Below are 19,080 nucleotides of genomic sequence, written 5' to 3'. Positions count from 1 at the left end.
CTCTCTTTTAAATAGAAGTTGTGAGTGCCTGCCTTGTTTTAGGTTTGCAACTAGTGTTGCAAACAGGATTTTATCTGAAAGTGAAAAAACTGCTATAATTTAAACTGGTGAGATCAGTGAAATAGCAACCAAACATAATAGTTTGGTTTTACAAGATTTGCCTGTTAATAGTAGCTAGGTGGAGTGCAAAAGATGTCCTTTTTTGTTTTAAAGTCAACTCCAGCTCTTACCTTGACTGACCTTACCACAATATTTAACTCCTTTCATTCTAGATACTTAAGGTTTGTCTCATAGTGTTTTTTTTTTTTTAGGTAGGCTTTCTTGTATTGTCAAGAATGTCACCTTCTCCTCAGTTTCTAGTATTGGAAGTAGTTGTCTTGTATACTATGGACAAAAAGGAGCCGTATACTAAACTGACAAGCTAGGGGAGGTCTGTATGGTGGGCCTTACAAACTCAGAGACCTAAAGTAACCACATAGGATGGTCTGGAATTAAAACATCCTAATTAAAAGTGATACCAGTACTCGTGTCCTAGATTGGTATCTTCATTGACAAACGTCAATCTGTACCTTTACTGAGCCTATCTTCTTTTTGCATCTAAGATAACATGATAATATACCTTTGGAATGTCAGGGTAATTTCCTTTTTCCAGATCCCTCAGGGCACAATCTCCAAACAAAGAAGAGACAAACAACAACAACAACAACAACAACAACAAAACCCCACAAAACCCTTCATTATTATTGTCATTTGTTAACTACCCTATACCCACCAATGTAAAAGAAGAATGTGTCTATTCCTTTTACTTTTTATCCAATCCTACAGGGTCCCCCACATTGCTTGCTCCTGCCTCTCTAATCTTTCACCAATGGATTTCATGTAACCCCCCCTTATGCCTCCTTCTTTGATTGTAATATATACAATAAGGTGCAAAACTACCATTTTCTGGAGCATTTTTTCAATCTGTTGAGATTTTGCTTCCCAGCAATTGTTGTCAGTTTGATTCAAGTGAACTTATAAAAATTCCTACAGTTTTGGACATTTCTTATGTTGACAATATCTAGTTCTTACTCCTTGTCTTTTGGGCTTCGATATCTATCCCCGCGTCTCCCCTCCCCTGCCCCCGAATAAGGCTTTCCCTTTTCTCTTTTATTTCTTTCTAGCTTTATGGTTTCAGTGTTTTAATTTATTCTGTGAAATATAGCTTTGTACAATTCTTCTCAAGTCTTAGTTCTTTTGTCCTTGAGTCTGTATAAAACCTTGGGAGGCATTGAAAGGGACTGTATAAAATGAGGTCTGAATTCTGACTAGTTTTTTTGTTGTTGTTGTTTGTTTTTTTTAGCAAAATCATGGCTATTTTTATACCTGCTCTGCATGTTTAACATGCACAAACCATGGATACAGAGGTAGAGAAATGCAGAATAAGAGGTTTTTTTTTGTCATTCAGGACAACAAATTTGTCTCATAAAGAAATCTGTAGGCTGAATATAAAAAAATAGGTTTTTCTTGAAGATAAAGTAATCTCACTATCATGAGAAAAAATACTTGTGCTATTCAAAAGATTCAGCAAAATTAACTGAAGAATAAATTGGGGTCAAAATGAGACATTATGGATCATTGCCTTTACTATTTATTTTTCAGAAAAATAAATCTTATTGTATTAGTTTGGACTCTAATTTCTGGCTGGCCCTACTGAAAAGCTTACATTATTTTCTGTAAAAAGCAGCATATGATATTGGGTGTAGTAGCTTTTTAACCTATTCATTCTCCTTTTATCTTACCCTTGCCTCCCATATTAATTCTAATATCCTGGAAGTTTTTCTCTCCCTCAGATGCATCTAACTTATGCTTATTTTTAAAAATCTCCAAAGTTTTTACTACCATAGACCTTAGGAAATATTTTTCTTAGTACCAAAGGTCTGTAACTTCTCTGGCCATAAGGAGACCAGTAGCATGTCCATGGGAGCTAATGACAGCTCTGATACTTGGGTAAGAGAAAGGAAAAAGTGCTCCTTACCCCATCTCACCACTCCCCCCCAAAAAAATAAGAAAAGGAAATGATAAATTGGTTGATGAGAATTAAGATGGAGAGAGTGGGTCAGAGAAAAGTGAAAAAGAATAGGGGAGAGAAGAAAGAGAAAGAGGTATTTACAGTATATAGAGAGGCCACTGTATCATTGCCATAATATCACTAGATTTACTAGATAAACTCTAAAACAAAACCAACTAAAGCAAACAAACATTCATTTCTTCCTGGCTACAGGGGGAAGGGGGGACGGGGTTGTGCTGTCACACTATGGCCTTAGCTAACATTCCACTTTTTCCTCCACTGATAGCAACATACTGTAATTACAGACAGAATATGAGGGAAAAATTAAGTGCCTTGGGGGCTTTATTGATGGCTATATTTTAGGCAATAATCCTTCATCTCCCACTAGGCTTTCAGGGGCCATTCAATAATTGAACCAGTATCCTGGACTAGCGGTATATTTTCAGAGAAATTGTATTACACTGTAGTTCTCACCTTCTTTGCTTTTGCCTTTCCTAGTGAGATTAAATGTTATTTATTCCATTAGCAGCCCAGCATAAAATGGTATGGTGAATGAACTGAAATCATTAAAACAGGTGAATGTTACAGTGTGACAAAAGTGGCAAGGATCCTCAGTGGCCTTGGAACTTTTCTTTTTAAGACTTTATCTTAGGCAAGATTTATTTTGTGCTACTGCTCACCCTTTTTACTAGAAATTTTTGGTTTGGGAGCAAAGGTACATAATGTTAATGGCTACACCTGTATAGCACCTAAAAGCATGAACTTGATTTTTTGAAAGGCCAGAGTCAAGATCCCAATCTGTTCCTCACTATCTCTGTGACCTTGGGCAAGTCACTTTTGGGCTCTGAGTCCTAGTTTCTTTATCTGAAAATGGGGACAATTATAGTACCTACCTATAGGGTCCAAGTGAGAATCAAATTAGAGTAAAGCTTTTAGTGCAATGACTGGCACATAGTTAGCACCCAATAAATGATGGCTTTTACTGCTACTGTTATTCTTACATACCTCATCTATTTCCTCCTCTGGTTCAGAAAATTCAGGAATCACTTTGATCTGAGTTTTGATGAAGCATTTTTGAAGACCTACAAAGTAGATGCCAGTGTATCCCTATTAAATAGAAAAAAAATACCTCCTGAAATAGCCATAATTAATGAGTTCCATTGTCTGTCAGGGCCCTAGGCTGGAAAATTTTGAATTCCAAGGGAAAGCTTTGTCTTATAAATTAAATGAAGGCCAGAGGCTATTTTTAACTCAACTAGAATGTTCTAATATTTTAAGTGGGAAGCCTTTGGGGGGAAATATCCAACTTACATTTTTAAAGTCATGTACTTCCAATGTTTCATCAGTGCCATTTCCACTTCTGAATATTTCAGTTCTGGTCACAGGATCAATTTCCATGTAAATCTTCTTCTTCTCTCCATTGCTGTAGAAAGTGTGCTCCATGTCATATGTCTGGGAGAACAGAGGAAAACAAGCGCTAAGATACTCAGTGTGTTCCTTCATATGACATTTTAATTGGGTAACATCTGAGGTGCTTTTGCTTTCCAGAGTCTTTGTAGTGAGGTGCCATCTCAGCAGCTTGCTGTTGGGAATTTTCTGACACCAGTGATTAAAGTGAGGTGCTTTTTGGCACTGAGGCTGATATGATGATCTCTTTGGAGCCAATATTTTGTATTTGAGCCAAGTTACTAAACTAATAAGAATTCCAACAAATAAAAAACAATATTTTGCAAAAACAGCTTGTAAAGTACTTCTCCCTTGTGTTGAGCAGAAGGATCAAGTAAAATCTGTGGTGCTACTTTAAGCTACTACGCATACTTGCCTAAGTGCTTAGTGGTCATTCCTCACTCCCCATGAAATTCATTAGGGCTCAGACAAAATTTGAACCCATTTAGGATGTTTAGGTATTGTTCTTTATCTCCTTATCTCTCCGGGGCTTTAATATTTATTCCACAATCTTTTTAGAATCTGAAAACCATTCTCCTTGGCCAATTTTAGATAATAATCTTACCCCGACCCCAATTGTTTCCTTTTGCCCTTTAAACTCCAGGAAACATTTATTGCCTCCCCCTAATCTTCTCTTTTATAGGCTAACTGACCCCCCTCAGTTTATTCCTGAATTCTGTTTGCCAGACCTGATTAATTGGTTTCAGGTTCTCCAGATTCTCTTATATATAGAATTCAAGTGCCTTGCACTAATATGGAGTCTCCCAAGGAGAGTGCCTTGGAAAGGCTGCTTATCAGGTCATTCTTGAGTGGTTGAAATAAAACCCTGGACTCTCTCCTGCCCTCTAAAAGAGGCAATTCTCTTTCTAATAACCAAGAAGACCAGTCCTACAGAGTGTCCCAGTTTAGGAGTAAGCCCATCACTTACAACTGATGACATTTTTTTTTACAGCCAAAAGCAAATAACAAGCCTAAAGGAATTTGCTCTCTGTCACAAACCAGGCCAGACTTGGTGCCATGTGGAAGTCTATCTTATCCTTGTAGTTAGCAGGCCTTCAGCTATCAAGTTTCTTTATGCTTTTTTCCTTACAAAAAAAAAAAAAGTTTGGTAAACTGAAAGCCTGAAAAAGCAAGATATCTCCAGAGCAAATGTTGCTTTCTAATGACATGATTCCCAGGGGCAGCTGTTTAGAGCTTGCACTGGTTTAGGTTGTTTTTCATGTCCGCTGGTGTCTGTAACTGAATGTTAGTTTAACCTGGTCAAATTTTCCCTAACTCAAGTAGAAAAACAAGTTGAAAGGGTTTGTAGAAACAATGTTACTTCAAGCACGAAATGTCTGTGTATTTGCTGAGTAGAAGAACAAGAGACAATGTCCTTTACCTCTTAATAACCCTACAGTGCCTTGGACGTGGCCCGCACTTAAGTATTTGTTGAATAAGTTTTTTCCCCACCAATGGCTATTTCTCATATTCTTAAAGAGAGATTTTGAGCATTGGCAAGATTTTTTTGAGTGACCTTATATTAAAAGGGAAAGGAAAATAGTATTTGGAACTTCCCAGCAACTGCAGAGTTAACTCAGGAAGTCTAGCCTGGTTTGTGACAGGTAGCAAATTCCTTTAGGCTTGTTATTTGCTTCAAGTTATAAATATGTCCTCAGTTCCAGCTCTGCAGCCAACTTGAGAAATTTCTACCTATGGCAACAAATTGACCTCTCAGTTGGCCTGACCTAAGAAGAGAAGAGAGGCATCTACTTCAGTTCCAGTTTTGTCAGATCTCCAGGCAAGGGAAAATTTCTTTAGAAATACTATCCATTGTTGAGACAAATGTCGACACTACTAGTCATTGGGGGTGTGGTGGGGTGTTTGTTTCATCAGTAGCACCACTGATGGATTATTGCATGGAAAAATGAGGTTAGAGACTAGGGGATGTTGGAAGGCTGCCTACCTGGGCAAAAGAAAATACAGGCTGTATTTTCAATCACTTGTAGAAGACTATGGAACCATACTGGTGACATTTAGAATTTCAGTGTACTTTTGTGGAATGAGTTTTCCTGCATTGTTGGCAATGCACTTCATTTGGACACCTTGCTAGATAAAAACTATTGGAAACTGCCAAGATAAGCAGATCTTGATTATTTTCAACATTCCTTCACAGAGTTTGTTTTGTTTTGTTTTGTTTTTGGTGGAGGAGGAGGGGTCCACTCTGATTGTATTCATTAACCAGCTTGTTGGCTTTTTTGTTAGCTATGGTAGGTTGCTAAATAGAGTGGGGTCAGAATGACTTCATTTATGTGTGAATCGAGGGTTGGGTGGGGAACTATATATTCACCCATATGGAATTCCACTATCAAAGGTGTCCTTTTTGAACAGACTATCTTTTGTCTAAGAAGATGATGCCAGTGTCTCATTTTGGACTGGTTGAGGATGAGTTTGAGCAAATCCAGACATACTGTCTCGCCTGGGTCCCTGTGGAGCACATTGCCCTGGTAATGGCTATGCAAGCTTCACTGGCCCATATGAAGACTGAGCTCATGCCTTTGGCCTTAGAAGTAATTTTCTCTCTACTAAGCTCGCTGGCTCAGGGGCTGAGGGTCTTTCTGGAGATAAAGGAATAAATGGTTTTGTCTTCTCCCAGGCACAAACTAAAACAGAGACAGGAGGCTGGCCTGAGAGAGGTCTGAGTGGGGTCCCAGTAGCTCATCTCAGAATGCTCCCAACTCAGCTTTATTCCAGGAAGGGCAGAGTATAATAAGAAGTACACTTCTGTCAAATTGGCAGATTGGGAAGGTTGATCTAGGAAGGTGTTTCTAGCTTCCCTTTTCTGTTCTTTTTATATCCTGTTCACCTTGTACCCTCCTAGTCCTTTTCCATTTTCCCATTTCCTTCTAAAACTTTGTCTTCTGTCTAGACATCTAAGAATCTATTGGTGCTTCAGCTACCTTATGTAAAAAAAAAATATCAATCTTACAAATGATTTCACACTAAGATGTTAGCTATGGGTATTTGTCAAAATAATTTAGTGTAATACTTAACTCAAAGGAATGAATTACTAATGGTGGATTTTAAGCACAATGGTACCAGGAAACTAGGAATAGGAGATATTTTGGGAGTGGGGGTGCAAAGGTATCTTTCAAGTACCACTCAAATGGGTTCCTACCCTACCCACACATAAGGCTGGTTTTAACTATAAGGCCCAGCACAGTAGAGTGGGACAGGTAACTCAATGGAGTGAAATATGACTCAGAAGTGAAATGAGTTAAGTACATGGTTAGGCCTAGGCAGTGAGAGATGTAAGAAGACCACACTGACAAAACATGGAGAGAACACAAACTCATTTCTCTTCCCTGCCCAGGAATTCATTCCTCAGTCCAGTTAAATCCTCTACTCAGGCAGCAAATGAACCCCAACATCCCCCTTTCACAGTTTGTCCTGTTTTCTTGCCTCAATTTGTGACAATATCTGAGATCATAAAATAAAGCTTTTTATAAAGAGTAAAATGACACAGACACCAGGGGCGGGGAGGGCATGAGTGGGGGTGGGGTGGGGAGCAATAAGGACACATATGTAATACCTTAATCAATAAAAAAAAAAAAGAGTAAAGCTGCCTCAGACCTCAGTGTGATGGATCTGTTGGGCGGGGCAAGTAGATTTAGCCTATCCTGAAAGGGATTTGAGGGCATTTGGCTTAGGTTTGTTTTTTGAAGCCTGTTATTAATCTAGCTGCTCTTCTCTCCACCTTCATCCTTTACTGTCTGTTTATGAGATACACTCTCCAAAGGTGAAATACATGCTCAGAATAGCTGGCTAGTAGGTGTTAAACTGGAAGGAAGAGAAGGGAATGTATTGTACCATATCATTACCAACCTAGCCTGTGGGAATTAAAGGGCCTCTGGGTATTTCTTTACCAACACAGAGCAGACAGATTGTTTCTTATGCAAAGTTGGACTTCTGCATCTTCAATCACCAGTTCTCAGCCCTGAAAAAAATTGGCATAAGCAGCACAGACATTCCTCTTGTTCAACAAGAAAAATACCATTTCTTTCATCTACAGACTGGCTGGGAAGTTTTCCCCTGCTCCCTCCCTCCCCCACATATCCATTATTCTTAAATTAAGCTGAAAAACAGTGGAAAGAATCCTCAGACCAGATTCTAGTTCTAGCTTCAACTCTGCCACTTACAAGCTGTGTGACTTAGGGCAAGTCATCAAATGTTTCTGGAGGCTCAGTTCAATGTTGAATAGCTGACAAAATCAGTTCTGCTCAGAATTGGGCTGATGCCTGTCAGGTTGACCAGTGGACTGTCACTACCTTTGGAACTCTTGGGTTGCTTTCTCAGTAGAGCCCAATTCCACTCTCAGCCACTACAGGACAATCCCAGGCTTTCCTTCCTGGTGCCACATAAGTTGCTTAGTAAATGCTGCCTTAAGAGAATGAAGGGACTGAATAAAAATGTGCCCATAGTAGCCAGAGTCCTGATCTACATAATCAGAGCGATGCTGAGTAGCCTAGAACAAAAGCTGGCCTAGTGAGAGTTTCTATTCAAAAGTGGGCTTTCTCCCACATTGGTTTAGGAGGAAAATAAAATGAAGAGCAGTCTTCTCTTTTAAAATGCTGACATGGCACCATCTGGTGAAGCTCAATAGCTCTGTTAAAGAGATTCCAGCTACAACTACAACTTTTTTCTTGAGTGTGTGAATGCTTCTCCAGACTCACATTTCACCCACCAAACTGCTTTGTTGGAAAGCCCAGGGTACTCAGGGAGGAAAGTTGTATCTCCTGTGTGTCTCAAAGAGGAGTGAAGAAAGTTGGTCTCTGGCCGATGCTAGCACTAGAGACTTAGGCATAAGAAAGCTGGACCTAGACTTAGCCAAAGAGTGTTTTTTTCTGAGCAAATGATTTTCAGCCTAGAATGATATTGGGCTTGCAATCCTGAGTTAGACTATTTTAATGGTTGTGTGCAGTTGAGGTGATGGGGAGAGCAGAAGGATGCCCACCTATCCCTATCACTTCTTATCTCATTCTGGTAGTATGTAGATTTGAGGAGACCTCCCCAGGAATTTTTTTTTATCATTGTGTGGGCCTTAGAATTTATGGTTTCTAAACAGCCCTAAAGTTACCAGGAAGTTCCTAGATATGGAAGGAAGAACAGCTTTTAATTAATTTAATTTATTATTCTTCTGCCTCATTCTACAAAACATTGGACAGGATAGGCTACAAGGTCTGTGCTACATCTAAAAACTTTCAGTTTAAGGGCTGGGATTTTTCCGACTTGTTTTCTCCAGGTTGGGTTAATTAACTAGCATGTTGGCTCCTGATTGTTTCAATATAAGTGTGCAATACAGGGCGCGTTAAGCAAGAATGACTGCTTCAAAGTCCCTGTGCAGTCACTGCCTGGAAGTGAAGCCTCATTGTAATGCTCTCTCAAAATCTCTGAGACTGAAGAGGTCCCCTCTGCTTGGTTAAAAAAGCTGAAAACAAGAGATCAATGGATTGGCTTTCATTCAACTCAAGTAGCTCCTATATGTGGCTGTGGCTTAGGGGGCCTGTTAGCCTATAGTGGAGTGCAACAGCACACCCAGAGTTATTCCTCTTTGTTTCACTTTATTTTTACCCATTTCTGTCTCTGATGTGCACGGACACACACACACACACACACACACACACACACACACACAGGCACTTGTGCTTGTGGCTGAAGTGTGTGAGGAGAGGGAGGGAGTCAAATATGTCTTAGTCCCCATTTGGGATCAAGAATTTGGATCTTTTGTACACACCAAGGTGGGACATAATTGAAGGAGGGGGAGGACTTACTGGCATGGAAATGTCAACACCGGATGTGGAATGTTAAATAAACACTGTTTATGAACAGATGTTTAAAAACAAAGTAAAAAGAAGGTGTGGTGGAGGTTAAAGGAGCAAACACTAAGAGCTTGGAGAAAGCCCCAGGACAGCAAATAAGTCACTGCCATCCATAATAACAACAGCATCAACAGTTCCCTCCACCAATGGCCCCCAAAGGTTCCACAGATTTTTAAAGGAAAGTCCAGAAAAGCCTGGGTTTTAATCTGCTAACTGTTGTTTCCTGCTAGGTCATGCTTTTAAGGGAGAGGGGCTCTTTAATTTGTGCAAAATGCCCTGGTCCTTTTCCTCTGCGTATCTTTTCCCAAGACTAATCCGACTGCTCTGCTCTTCTTAAGGTTCATAAGTCAACTTTGAGGCAGGCTTATTGGAAGTATTAGCCAATAATTAGACCATATATATTAGATCATAGATGGCCCCGTGGGCTCTTGGGGAATTGAAGGGAGTTGTAGACTGAGTGAATCATCTGCATCTCCAGCTAGTTCTTTATGTTGCAATGGATCCAGCCTAATCTTGTGAAGGCCAGGACTTAAATATTAAATACAATAAATTTCAACTCCCCATTAGTATTGAGAACAAATAACCTTCATTCAAGGTGGATTGCCCAAAGAGACATCTATTGTCTTTTACAAGATTACTTTGTAATAACTTTGTTCATTTCTGAGAATCCCTTTGTTGAAAATTACATCTCAAGATGAATTACTTCATGAGAGATTTAATTATTGATAAACTTCATTTGGTAGCATATCTCACCTCTTTTGTATATGCATTGACTAAGTTTTACTTTTGGTTTGAGAAATCACAGGATTGGTTCTTATAATCCATTAAAAAAAAAAGAACTGAAGTGAGAAGCAAAGGTGGTATAATACAGAAGCAGAGGGGGCCATGGGCACTGTTAGTGAGTTTGGCAACTTGCAAGATAAGGTCCCCACCTAGTCATTTATAGTTGCACTTAGGCAAATAGCATTGTAAGTTTAGAAAAACACAAACTCAGAATAGCATTGTCAGTACCAACGGCTATAATAAAACAAGAAAGCCCATCTGGCTCCAAGTTTAGGTAGGCATGTATGAGTGATAAAAAGGGCTAGCTATGTAGCATACTCAATTAAGTACATATGGACATGGAGAGCAAAAGTATTTATTGTTTTCTAACTCATCTGTAATTGTCAGGAGGACCTGGAATTCAATAGCGGGATAACGTATCACCTTGTGAATTAGCTAAGTGGTAGCAGAATTGGATTGGAATGCATTTTGGCACTCGTATTCATTTGCTATTTCCTTCCTGATCTCTGTTGCTTTGCCTACTTTGCCAGTCTGCATACAGGTGACTTCTCTAGAAAGACATGTGAACAGTAAGTAGTTCAGAAGCAGGTAGCAGTGATTATCTATCTATCTATCTATCTATCTATCTATCTATCTATCTATCTATCATCTATCTATCTATCTATCATCTATCTATGATCTATCTATCTATCTATCTATCTATCTATCTATCTATCATCATCTATCTATCATCTATCTAGAAATAGCTAACTATAGGAATTTGGTGATGCCTGAAATCCTTTCTGGAGCAAAGTATAAATAAAAAGGCAAACCAAGTAGGCTGTTTCCCTCTTTATTCTCCCTCCTACTTAAAATAAGGTAGCTTCTGGGACTAAATGAAAGTGGGTATGGCAGCAGAGGTGAAGAATCCAAGGAGGCTTTCTTTTGGACACTTGCTCAATTGATTTTCTATTTTCTTCCCCACTGACTTTCCTTCTGCATCAATCCATATCCTCTCTTCTCTGCTCCTATTGCTCCTTTGGCTCCTAATGGTCTGTGCCAACTCATTTTCTTCTTGTCTCTAATCCTCCCTCCTGCATTCATGCCTTTTTCTCCCTACATCTGTTGTCAAATAGAAATGAGCATCTCATGACAGCAAACTAATAACAACAGCAACAACAATAGCAACCCACATGCAGAAATAAAAATATGACAAAGCCAGAAAAACATCTTGAGACCTTGTAGCTTGTACATTTATTACTTCTCTTTCAAATGAAAATTGTTGGCATGAAGGGACTTTGATTTTTTTAAGTCACATCTAGACTTTCTCATTGCTTGGGGGCCCAGGAGTAACAATAACACTAAGGTACACTAATATCAACTACAAAGTCCAGCCAAGCTTCACCAAATGACCTTAATATCTGAAACTTTCTGAGATACCTGTGATTTATGACTTGTGTCACTTATTTCTAACTTGCGGCATTAGTATCTCAGTGGGCTGCAACAATTGTGGCTGGTGAAGCACTGAAAACTTTATTTTTTTAGGTCATAAATAAATGTAAACTCAGGTATAAAAATCACTTCTCCTGAAAAGGAGTTTGCTGCCTGTCCTCACAGCAGATGCATTAAGTCAGAAACATAACCCCTGAAAATCCTTTGCTGCCATTTCTGGTGGTTTCTTCTTATGTAGTAGTATAATTACTTTACCATCAGTTTCTGCCCAGATAATGGAAAGAAAGATGGAAAATATTTTCTTCTTACAGTAAAAATTTTGCTTCTAGGAAGAGTTTTAACTCCTTAAAGCCAGGAATTACAAAAGAATCAGTTAGTTCTACAGCCTATCATTACTAACTGAAATAAAAACAAAACAAAACACCCTTTTCCTTTACCAAGATAATTAGGCAAATAAAAAAGAGCAAAATCTTGATTCAGTTTTTCATACCACCAGAAAATAAACACAAAAGGGACTTAATGACTTTCATTTTCAGACCAATATACATGTCAATGACTAATTAAACCCAATCAAATTCAAAACAGAAGCATTGGAGCATAATGTGCATTTACTTACTTTTTTGGGTGTCTCTGGCCAGAAGTGCTTGCCCCCCCAAAACAAAACAATTAGAGTTAAGGCCAGGATACCAAACACCAATCCACAAATCTTAAGTGATTTACATATCTTCTTGGATTTAAAAGCTTCTGCCTACACAAAGAACAGAGAAAATAAAACAATACACTATAATCCTTAAAATAGCAAACCATAATTCAAAGTCACCTTTGATTTCACTTTCTAATGTTCGCATTGCAATATGATAAATCTGTACAGCCATACTTCTGCTCAAAAGGGAAAAATATGAACCAACTTACATTTAGAATGTGACAGTCCTCACAGTTCTCTGGAGGATTCTTAGCCATGGTCTCTCAGCACACAGTACTCTTTCCCGGCTTTGAGAGAACTGAGACCACTGCTGAGGTGGAGTTGCAAGTGCGTCGGCTAACAGATGCCAGAGGAGAAGCTGAATTTATATGGCTCAAATATGTCATACCAGAGCCTGAGGGAGCTCAGGGGGATCCTGTGCTATGATTTGTTACATAGATATACCCATATATGTATATAACTTCTGTGCACAGAATTCAATCCAGAATGGCAAAGACAGAAGGTTATAATGAAAACTATTGTCCTGGGGGTTGGTTTGGAAGGGGACCAAGCCTAGGACACATTGAAATGATTTTTCACTATGAACTTAAAATATAAATGGCAATACATGCTGCTAACTCCAGAAATAAGCAAACAAAACAAGAAGAGAAATGAAGTCCTGATTTCAATTCCATTTGATTTAACAAATATTTATTGCAGGGATATCAAATATCAGGCACTGTGCTTGACATTGGAGCGTCAGAGATGAATAAGGTATTGCCTTCTCCACTATGTTAAAGCTCTTTGAGGATTGAGATCAATATGTATTCAACGAATTATAATTAAAAACAGTATTAAAACATTTAAATATATGTTTTCTTTTTTCTCTTTGTCCTATCTCTCAGATTATTTTCCTTTCCTAGGTTATCTTCCTTAATCTGTTCCTTAATGTTGATATTCCTTATGGTTCTATCCTTGATGACCTTCACACCCTATATACACTTCTTAGATAATCTTATTCACTTCTACAGTTTAAAATATCACTTATGGCTCTAACCAGTTTGGCTCGGTGGATAGAGCATCAGCCTACACAAAGAACAGAGAAAATAAAATACACTATAATCCTTAAAATAGCAAGCCATAATTCAAAGGTCCCAGGTTCGATTCCGGTCAAGGGCATGTACCTTGGTTGTGGGCACATCCCCAGTAGGAGGTGTGCAGGGGGGTTGTCCCTCAGCCCAGCCTGCACCCTCTCCAATCCAGGGCATCCCTCTTGCAATCTGGGACTGCTGGCTCCTAACCACTTGCCTGCCTACTTGCTTGATTGCCACCTAACCACTCCCCTGCCTGCCTAATGGCCCCCAACTGCCCTCCCCTGCCAGCCTGATGGCCCCTGACTGCCCTCCCCCGCTGTCATGATGGCCCCCGACTGCCCTCCCCTGCAGGCCTGATGGCCCCCAACTTCCCTCCCCTGATAGCTTGATCACCCCTAACCACCTCTGCCTTGGCCCCCACCACCGTGGCTTTGTCCGGAAGGAAGTCGGATGGTAGGAAGATGTCTGGTCTCCTGGTCTAATTAGTATATTACCCTTTTATTAGTATAGATTTTTATTTTTTAAAGTCTTTATTGTTCAGATTATTACAGATATTCCTCTTTTTTTCCCCCCATAGCTCCCCTCCACCCAGTTCCCACCCTACTCCAGACCTCCCCCACCACCGCTGACCTTGTCCATAGGTGTAAGCTCTTTGTCCAATCTCTTCCCGCACCCTCCACAACCCCTTCCTCCTGAGAATTGTCAGTCTGCTCCCTTTCCATGCCCCTGATTCTATTACATTCACCAGTTTGTTCTGTTCATCAGGTTTTTTATTCATTTGATTTTTAGGTTCACTTGTTGATAGATATATATTTGTTGTCACTTTGCTGTTCACAATTTTTTTATCTTTACCTTTTTCTTCTTTTCCTCTTCTTAGAGAATACCCTTCAGCATCCTATCTAATAAGGAGAGAATATGCTAATTGACCCTCATGCCGTAGCAAAGATGGTGGCGCCCACAACCAATAAGGAGGGAATATGCTAATTGACTTCCCTGCCCTCAAAGATGGAGGCACCCACAGCCAATAAGGAGGGAATATGCTAATTGACTGCCACGCCTTCAAAGATGGTGGTGCTCACAGCCACAAGATGGTGGTGCCCAGTCCCCACAGCCCCGCCTGGGCGGCAGGCACTTGGCAAGGCTGGGCCCATGCCACACGTCTGCCTCTGGAGTGCCCCAGTCCCCTCAGCCCCCTAGCTGCCTAGAGCTGACCCGAGGCACCGGCAAGCCTCAGATGGCGGCTGCCCAGCCACCTAGGGCTGGCCCAAGGCCCAGGCAAGCCTAGGATGGTGGCTGCCCAGCCAGTACCTGAGGCGCAGGCAAGCCTCAGATGTTGGCTGTCCAGCTGCCCAGGGCCGGCCCAAGGTGCAGGCAAGCCTTGACCGCCCAGGGCCACCCGAGGCTCAGGTAAACCAGGGCCGGCTGAGGCTTGCACTGCCAGCAGTGGCAGCAGCAGAGGTGTGATGGGGCGATGCCTTCCCATGATCTCTGGGTCACCTCCAGCCCCTGAGGGCTCCCAGATTGTGACAAGGGCCAGGCCCGGCTGAGGGACTCCCCTTCAGTTCATGAATTTTCAGGCACCAGGCCTCTAGTTTCATATAATACTGGTTTGGTGGTGATGGACTCCTTTAGCTTTCTCTTGTCTGTGAAGCTCTTTATCTGACCTTCAACTCTAAATGATAGCTTTGCTGGGTAGAGTAATCTTGGTTGTAGGTTCTTGCTATTCATCACTTTGTATATTTCTTGCCACTCCCTTCTGGCCTGCATAGTTTCTTTTGAGAAATCAGCTGACAGTTGTATGGATACTCCCTTGTAGGTAACTAACTGTTTTTCTCTTGCTGCTTTTAAGATTCTCCCTTTGTCTTTTGCTCTTGGCATTTTAATTATGATGTGTCTTGGTGTGGTCCTCTTTGGATTCCTCTTGTTTGGGGATCTCTGCACTTCCTGGACTTGTAAGTCTATTTCTTTCACCAGGTAGGGCAAGTTTTCTGTCATTATTTCTTCAAATAGGTTTTCAATATCTTGTTCTCTCTCTTCTTCTGGCACCCCCATAATTCGGATGTTGGTACGCTTGAAGTTGTCCCAGAGGTTCCTTACACTATTTTCATATTTTTGGATTATTTTTTCTTTTTGCTTTTCCGATTGGGTGTTTTTTGCTTCTTTGTATTTAAAATATTTGACTTGATTCTTGGGATCCTCTAGTGTGCTGTTGAATCTCTGTGTATTATTCTTTATTTCAGTCAGTGTATGCTTAGTTTCTTATTGGTCCTTTTCTATATCCTTGAAGGTCTCACTAAATTTCTCGGAGGTTTCTGGAAGATTATTGAGTAACCTTATAACTGTGGTTTTGAACTTTATATCCAGTATTTTGTTTTCATCCATTTCTTTCATTTGTGACTTATTTCTTTGTCTCCACATTTTGGTTGCTTCCCTGTGTTTGTTTCTATGTACTGGGTAGCTGTTAAGTCTCCTTGAGTTGATAGAGTGGCCTTGTGTGGTAGGTGTCCTATAGGGCCTAGTGGTTCAGCCTCCCCAGTCACCTGAGGTGGACGCTCTTGGTGCACCCCTTTGTGGGCTGTTTGCACAGTCTTGTTGTAGTTAACCCTTGATTGCTGTTGGTATCACTGTGAGGAATTGACCTCCAGGACAATTGGTTGTGAGAACCAGCTGTGTCTACACTGGAAGATCTGTTGTGCAGGAGACACCTTTATGGGGCAGAACTTACTTTAGTGGGGCTTTGGTGCTCACTGAGTCTGCCCCTTGAGTGTGTCTCTTATGGATGTGAAGAGTTGTAATCCAATATGGTCTCACACTGACCACTGGGTACACTGGCTCTTGGATCTCCAAGGAGGTGCAAGGTCAGCCACTGTCTGGGGCCACCCAGCAGGAGCTACAGAGACATCTGCAGATTCCTCCTCTTTATATGGGGTTTGGAAGTGCCCAGAGGAGGCCCAGCTGTGAAGCAAGGCCGGCTGCTGCTGCCAGGCCTTGGGCCTTCTTTGAAGCTCTGGGGCTCTCTGACCCAGCTGCAGTTTGACAGGTTTTAGGCAGAGAAAGGACAGGCCATTCATATGCAAAAGCCGATGTGCACAGCTTGGGTGGGGTTGTAAAGTGGGTGGGGCGGGGTCTCTGGGAATCACCAGGATGGAGCAAATAGCAATGGCTGCCAGTCAGCTTTGCACCAGAGAGGTCCCTGGGTCTCCACATCCTGCGCCCCTGTGCAGGAACAATTATCACTGTGAGCACCTCTGAGAGAAAGCCGCCCCTGCGTTCCTGTCCTGATGCCAGACAGTCCAGTTTCTCCCCGTATGTGTCTGGGTCCCCCAGAGTCTCGCCTGGATCTGGAGTTCAGAGCAAGTGGAAGCTTGTATCTCCCTCCTGGTTAAAAGAGCAGCACATCCAGTTGCCAGCACTTTCTGCTCCTCCACACCTCTTACCAGTCTCAATGCGCTTTCTTCACCTCTCTAGTTGTGGAACTTCCAGCCAGCCAGCTTTCCCTCGGTTCTGGGTGGTAGTTGTTCTGCCTTTTAGTTGTAATTTTGATGTGGTTGTGAGAGGCAGCAAGTATAGGTGTTTACCTATGCCACCATCTTGGTTCTCCCATAGTTACTTTTATTATTGCAATAGAAGCCTCACTGATTTCTTTGCCTTTGATCCACTGCCTTTAAAGTGATCTTACTGAAACTCAAATCTAAGTATAATCTCTACCTTGCTTAAAATTCTTTTGTGTCTATTCGTTGTCTATAAAATTGGTACATCATAGCCACTTCATGGTCTGGATCTTGTCTATCTCTCCAGCCTTGACTTTGGACAATTTCCTCCATAAAGATGGAGTCAACTGGAACTCACAGCTGGGCAGAGCCATGGAGCATGTACATACAACTTCATCTACATCCTATATCATGAAGGAAAATAATTTTCTAATTATTGCAGACATCATGTAGGAAATTAATTATGCAACTTATGAGATATAAGTTATGGTTGCATTTGTTGTAAAATTCTTTGTCTAAGCTTTTAAAAAAGGAAAGTTTTGAGAGAAGTCTCATGAAAAAACCTATATTTACTGTGTTAGGTGGTTCCTCCTCAACAATGTTACTCATGTCATGTCCCCAATGCTTTTGTTATAAGTTATTGGTCCTGAGCACCCTCTGCTTTTTAACACTAGGACATTTAAACATGATATACTCTTTTTGGATTTTCCTTCCTCCCCTTGTCTACCTGGAAAATTGCCATTTAGCTTTCAAAACACTGCCTAGAGGTTACCAGTTCCTGAAACCCTTCCCTGGTCTCATCTCTACTGCTTCATTGAGTTCATCACCCTTTCCCTTACTCTATTTTTGTATCTTGTTCAGACTTCAAATGTTGCACTTATACTGCATATAATTAGTTTTATGTGGTTTCCTCTTGAACAGATTTTGAGATCTTTTAAAGCATGTCTTATTTGTTAAAAAGATTGAATTAAAATAGAGGTCAAAGCAATGTGCTATGGAAGCATAAAAAGAGGAGTGATTAATTCTGATCCGGGAGAGCAGGGAAAGTGGCACAAAGCACATGAAATTTAAGTAGATTGTTCATTTATTAGTACTGTTATTCAGTGCCTTTCTATGTTGCAGGCACTGTTATTGGGGCTGATTGCATATTTAGTAGTGGACAAGACAAACACAGTCCCTGACATTATAGAGCTCAGTCTAGTTGGTGAGACAGAAGTTAAACTAAAGGAAGAAAATCCTGTAAATAAATTAAAAATATACATTATAAAACACACTAAAAAGGGAAAGCTCAAGGTGTTATGAAAACACCTAATTTGGATTAGAAAGGTCAGGGAAGTCCATGCTGAGTCCCTTAAGCTTAGACCAGAATAATGAGTAGAAGTTAGCCAGTGAAGAGTTGGGAAAAGATTATTCCAGGCAGAGAGAAAAGCACATGCAGATACCTTGAAGCAGAAACAGGTTGTGTTTGAAGAGTAAAAGATATGGTTGTCATACAATGAATGAATATGAGAGTTGTTTGAGATAAGACTGAAGACATGGGAAGGAACCGTGTCACACACAATTGTATCTATTAGGACTGTTTTTGGCTGCATGTAACAGAAAGCAAATTATGGTGGTTTAACAAAAGGAGTTTATTTTTCTGATATAATGGAGCCTAAATCTCAGTAGTTGAGGACTCATGCAAGTTCCACCTTTTTGTTCTGTGGTCCTTTGAGCATGACTTCCCTCTTTGTGCTTCTAAGATGGTTGCTTTACCTCCAGGCAAGAAAACAGGAGATAATGCAAAGGGCAAGACATGTGACTGCTGAGTCTGTTTCCATCAGTTTTCCTGGATCCCTATCCTATAGATCTCTGCTTATTTTCTTGGCCAGAACTGGGTTGGATGACCACTGTTAGCTAAAATGGAGTCTGGGGAGGTTTTATTTTCAACTCAGCCTATTACTACCCCTAACAAAATCCTGGTTTTGTTATAGAAGGAGGAAACATTGAGTAGGCAACTTACAGTTTCTGTCACAAGGGCCATGGGAAGGGGCTTGAAGTTTATTCTAAGAACAATGGAAATTCACCAAAGGGTGTTAAGCATGGGGGATACACAGCTCCTTCTATGTTTATTAGCATTCTTCTGGCTGTTGTGAGAATACATTGTAAGGGGGCAAGAATTGTAAAAGGTTGACAAGTTAGGAGGTGATGGTGGCTTGGACTAAGGAAGTGGTAGTGAAGATGGAGAGAAGCAGACAGATTTGGG

General features: G+C 40.7%; 1 protein-coding gene across 1 annotated transcript in view; it reads right to left on the bottom strand.

The window, feature by feature from the left end:
• TNMD (tenomodulin) overlaps positions 1-12,606 on the bottom strand; it is a 14,742-nt gene extending 2,136 nt beyond the window's left edge. The window contains exons 1-4 of the mRNA XM_080653098.1: positions 12,481-12,606; positions 12,185-12,316; positions 3,362-3,502; positions 3,034-3,157 (exon numbers count right to left, since the gene is read on the bottom strand). Coding sequence (XP_080509224.1) covers positions 3,034-3,157; positions 3,362-3,502; positions 12,185-12,316; positions 12,481-12,528 — 445 coding nt within the window. The 5' untranslated portion in view covers positions 12,529-12,606. The remainder of the gene's footprint in view (positions 1-3,033; positions 3,158-3,361; positions 3,503-12,184; positions 12,317-12,480) is intronic.
• Positions 12,607-19,080: the final 6,474 nt, after the last annotated feature.

The sequence above is a fragment of the Plecotus auritus genome (assembly GCF_963455305.1).
Source record: "Plecotus auritus genome assembly, chromosome: X".
NCBI lineage: Eukaryota > Metazoa > Chordata > Mammalia > Chiroptera > Vespertilionidae > Plecotus > Plecotus auritus.
Note: the sequence above shows the minus strand (reverse complement) of the source record. Positions and strands in the feature narration are given on the sequence as shown.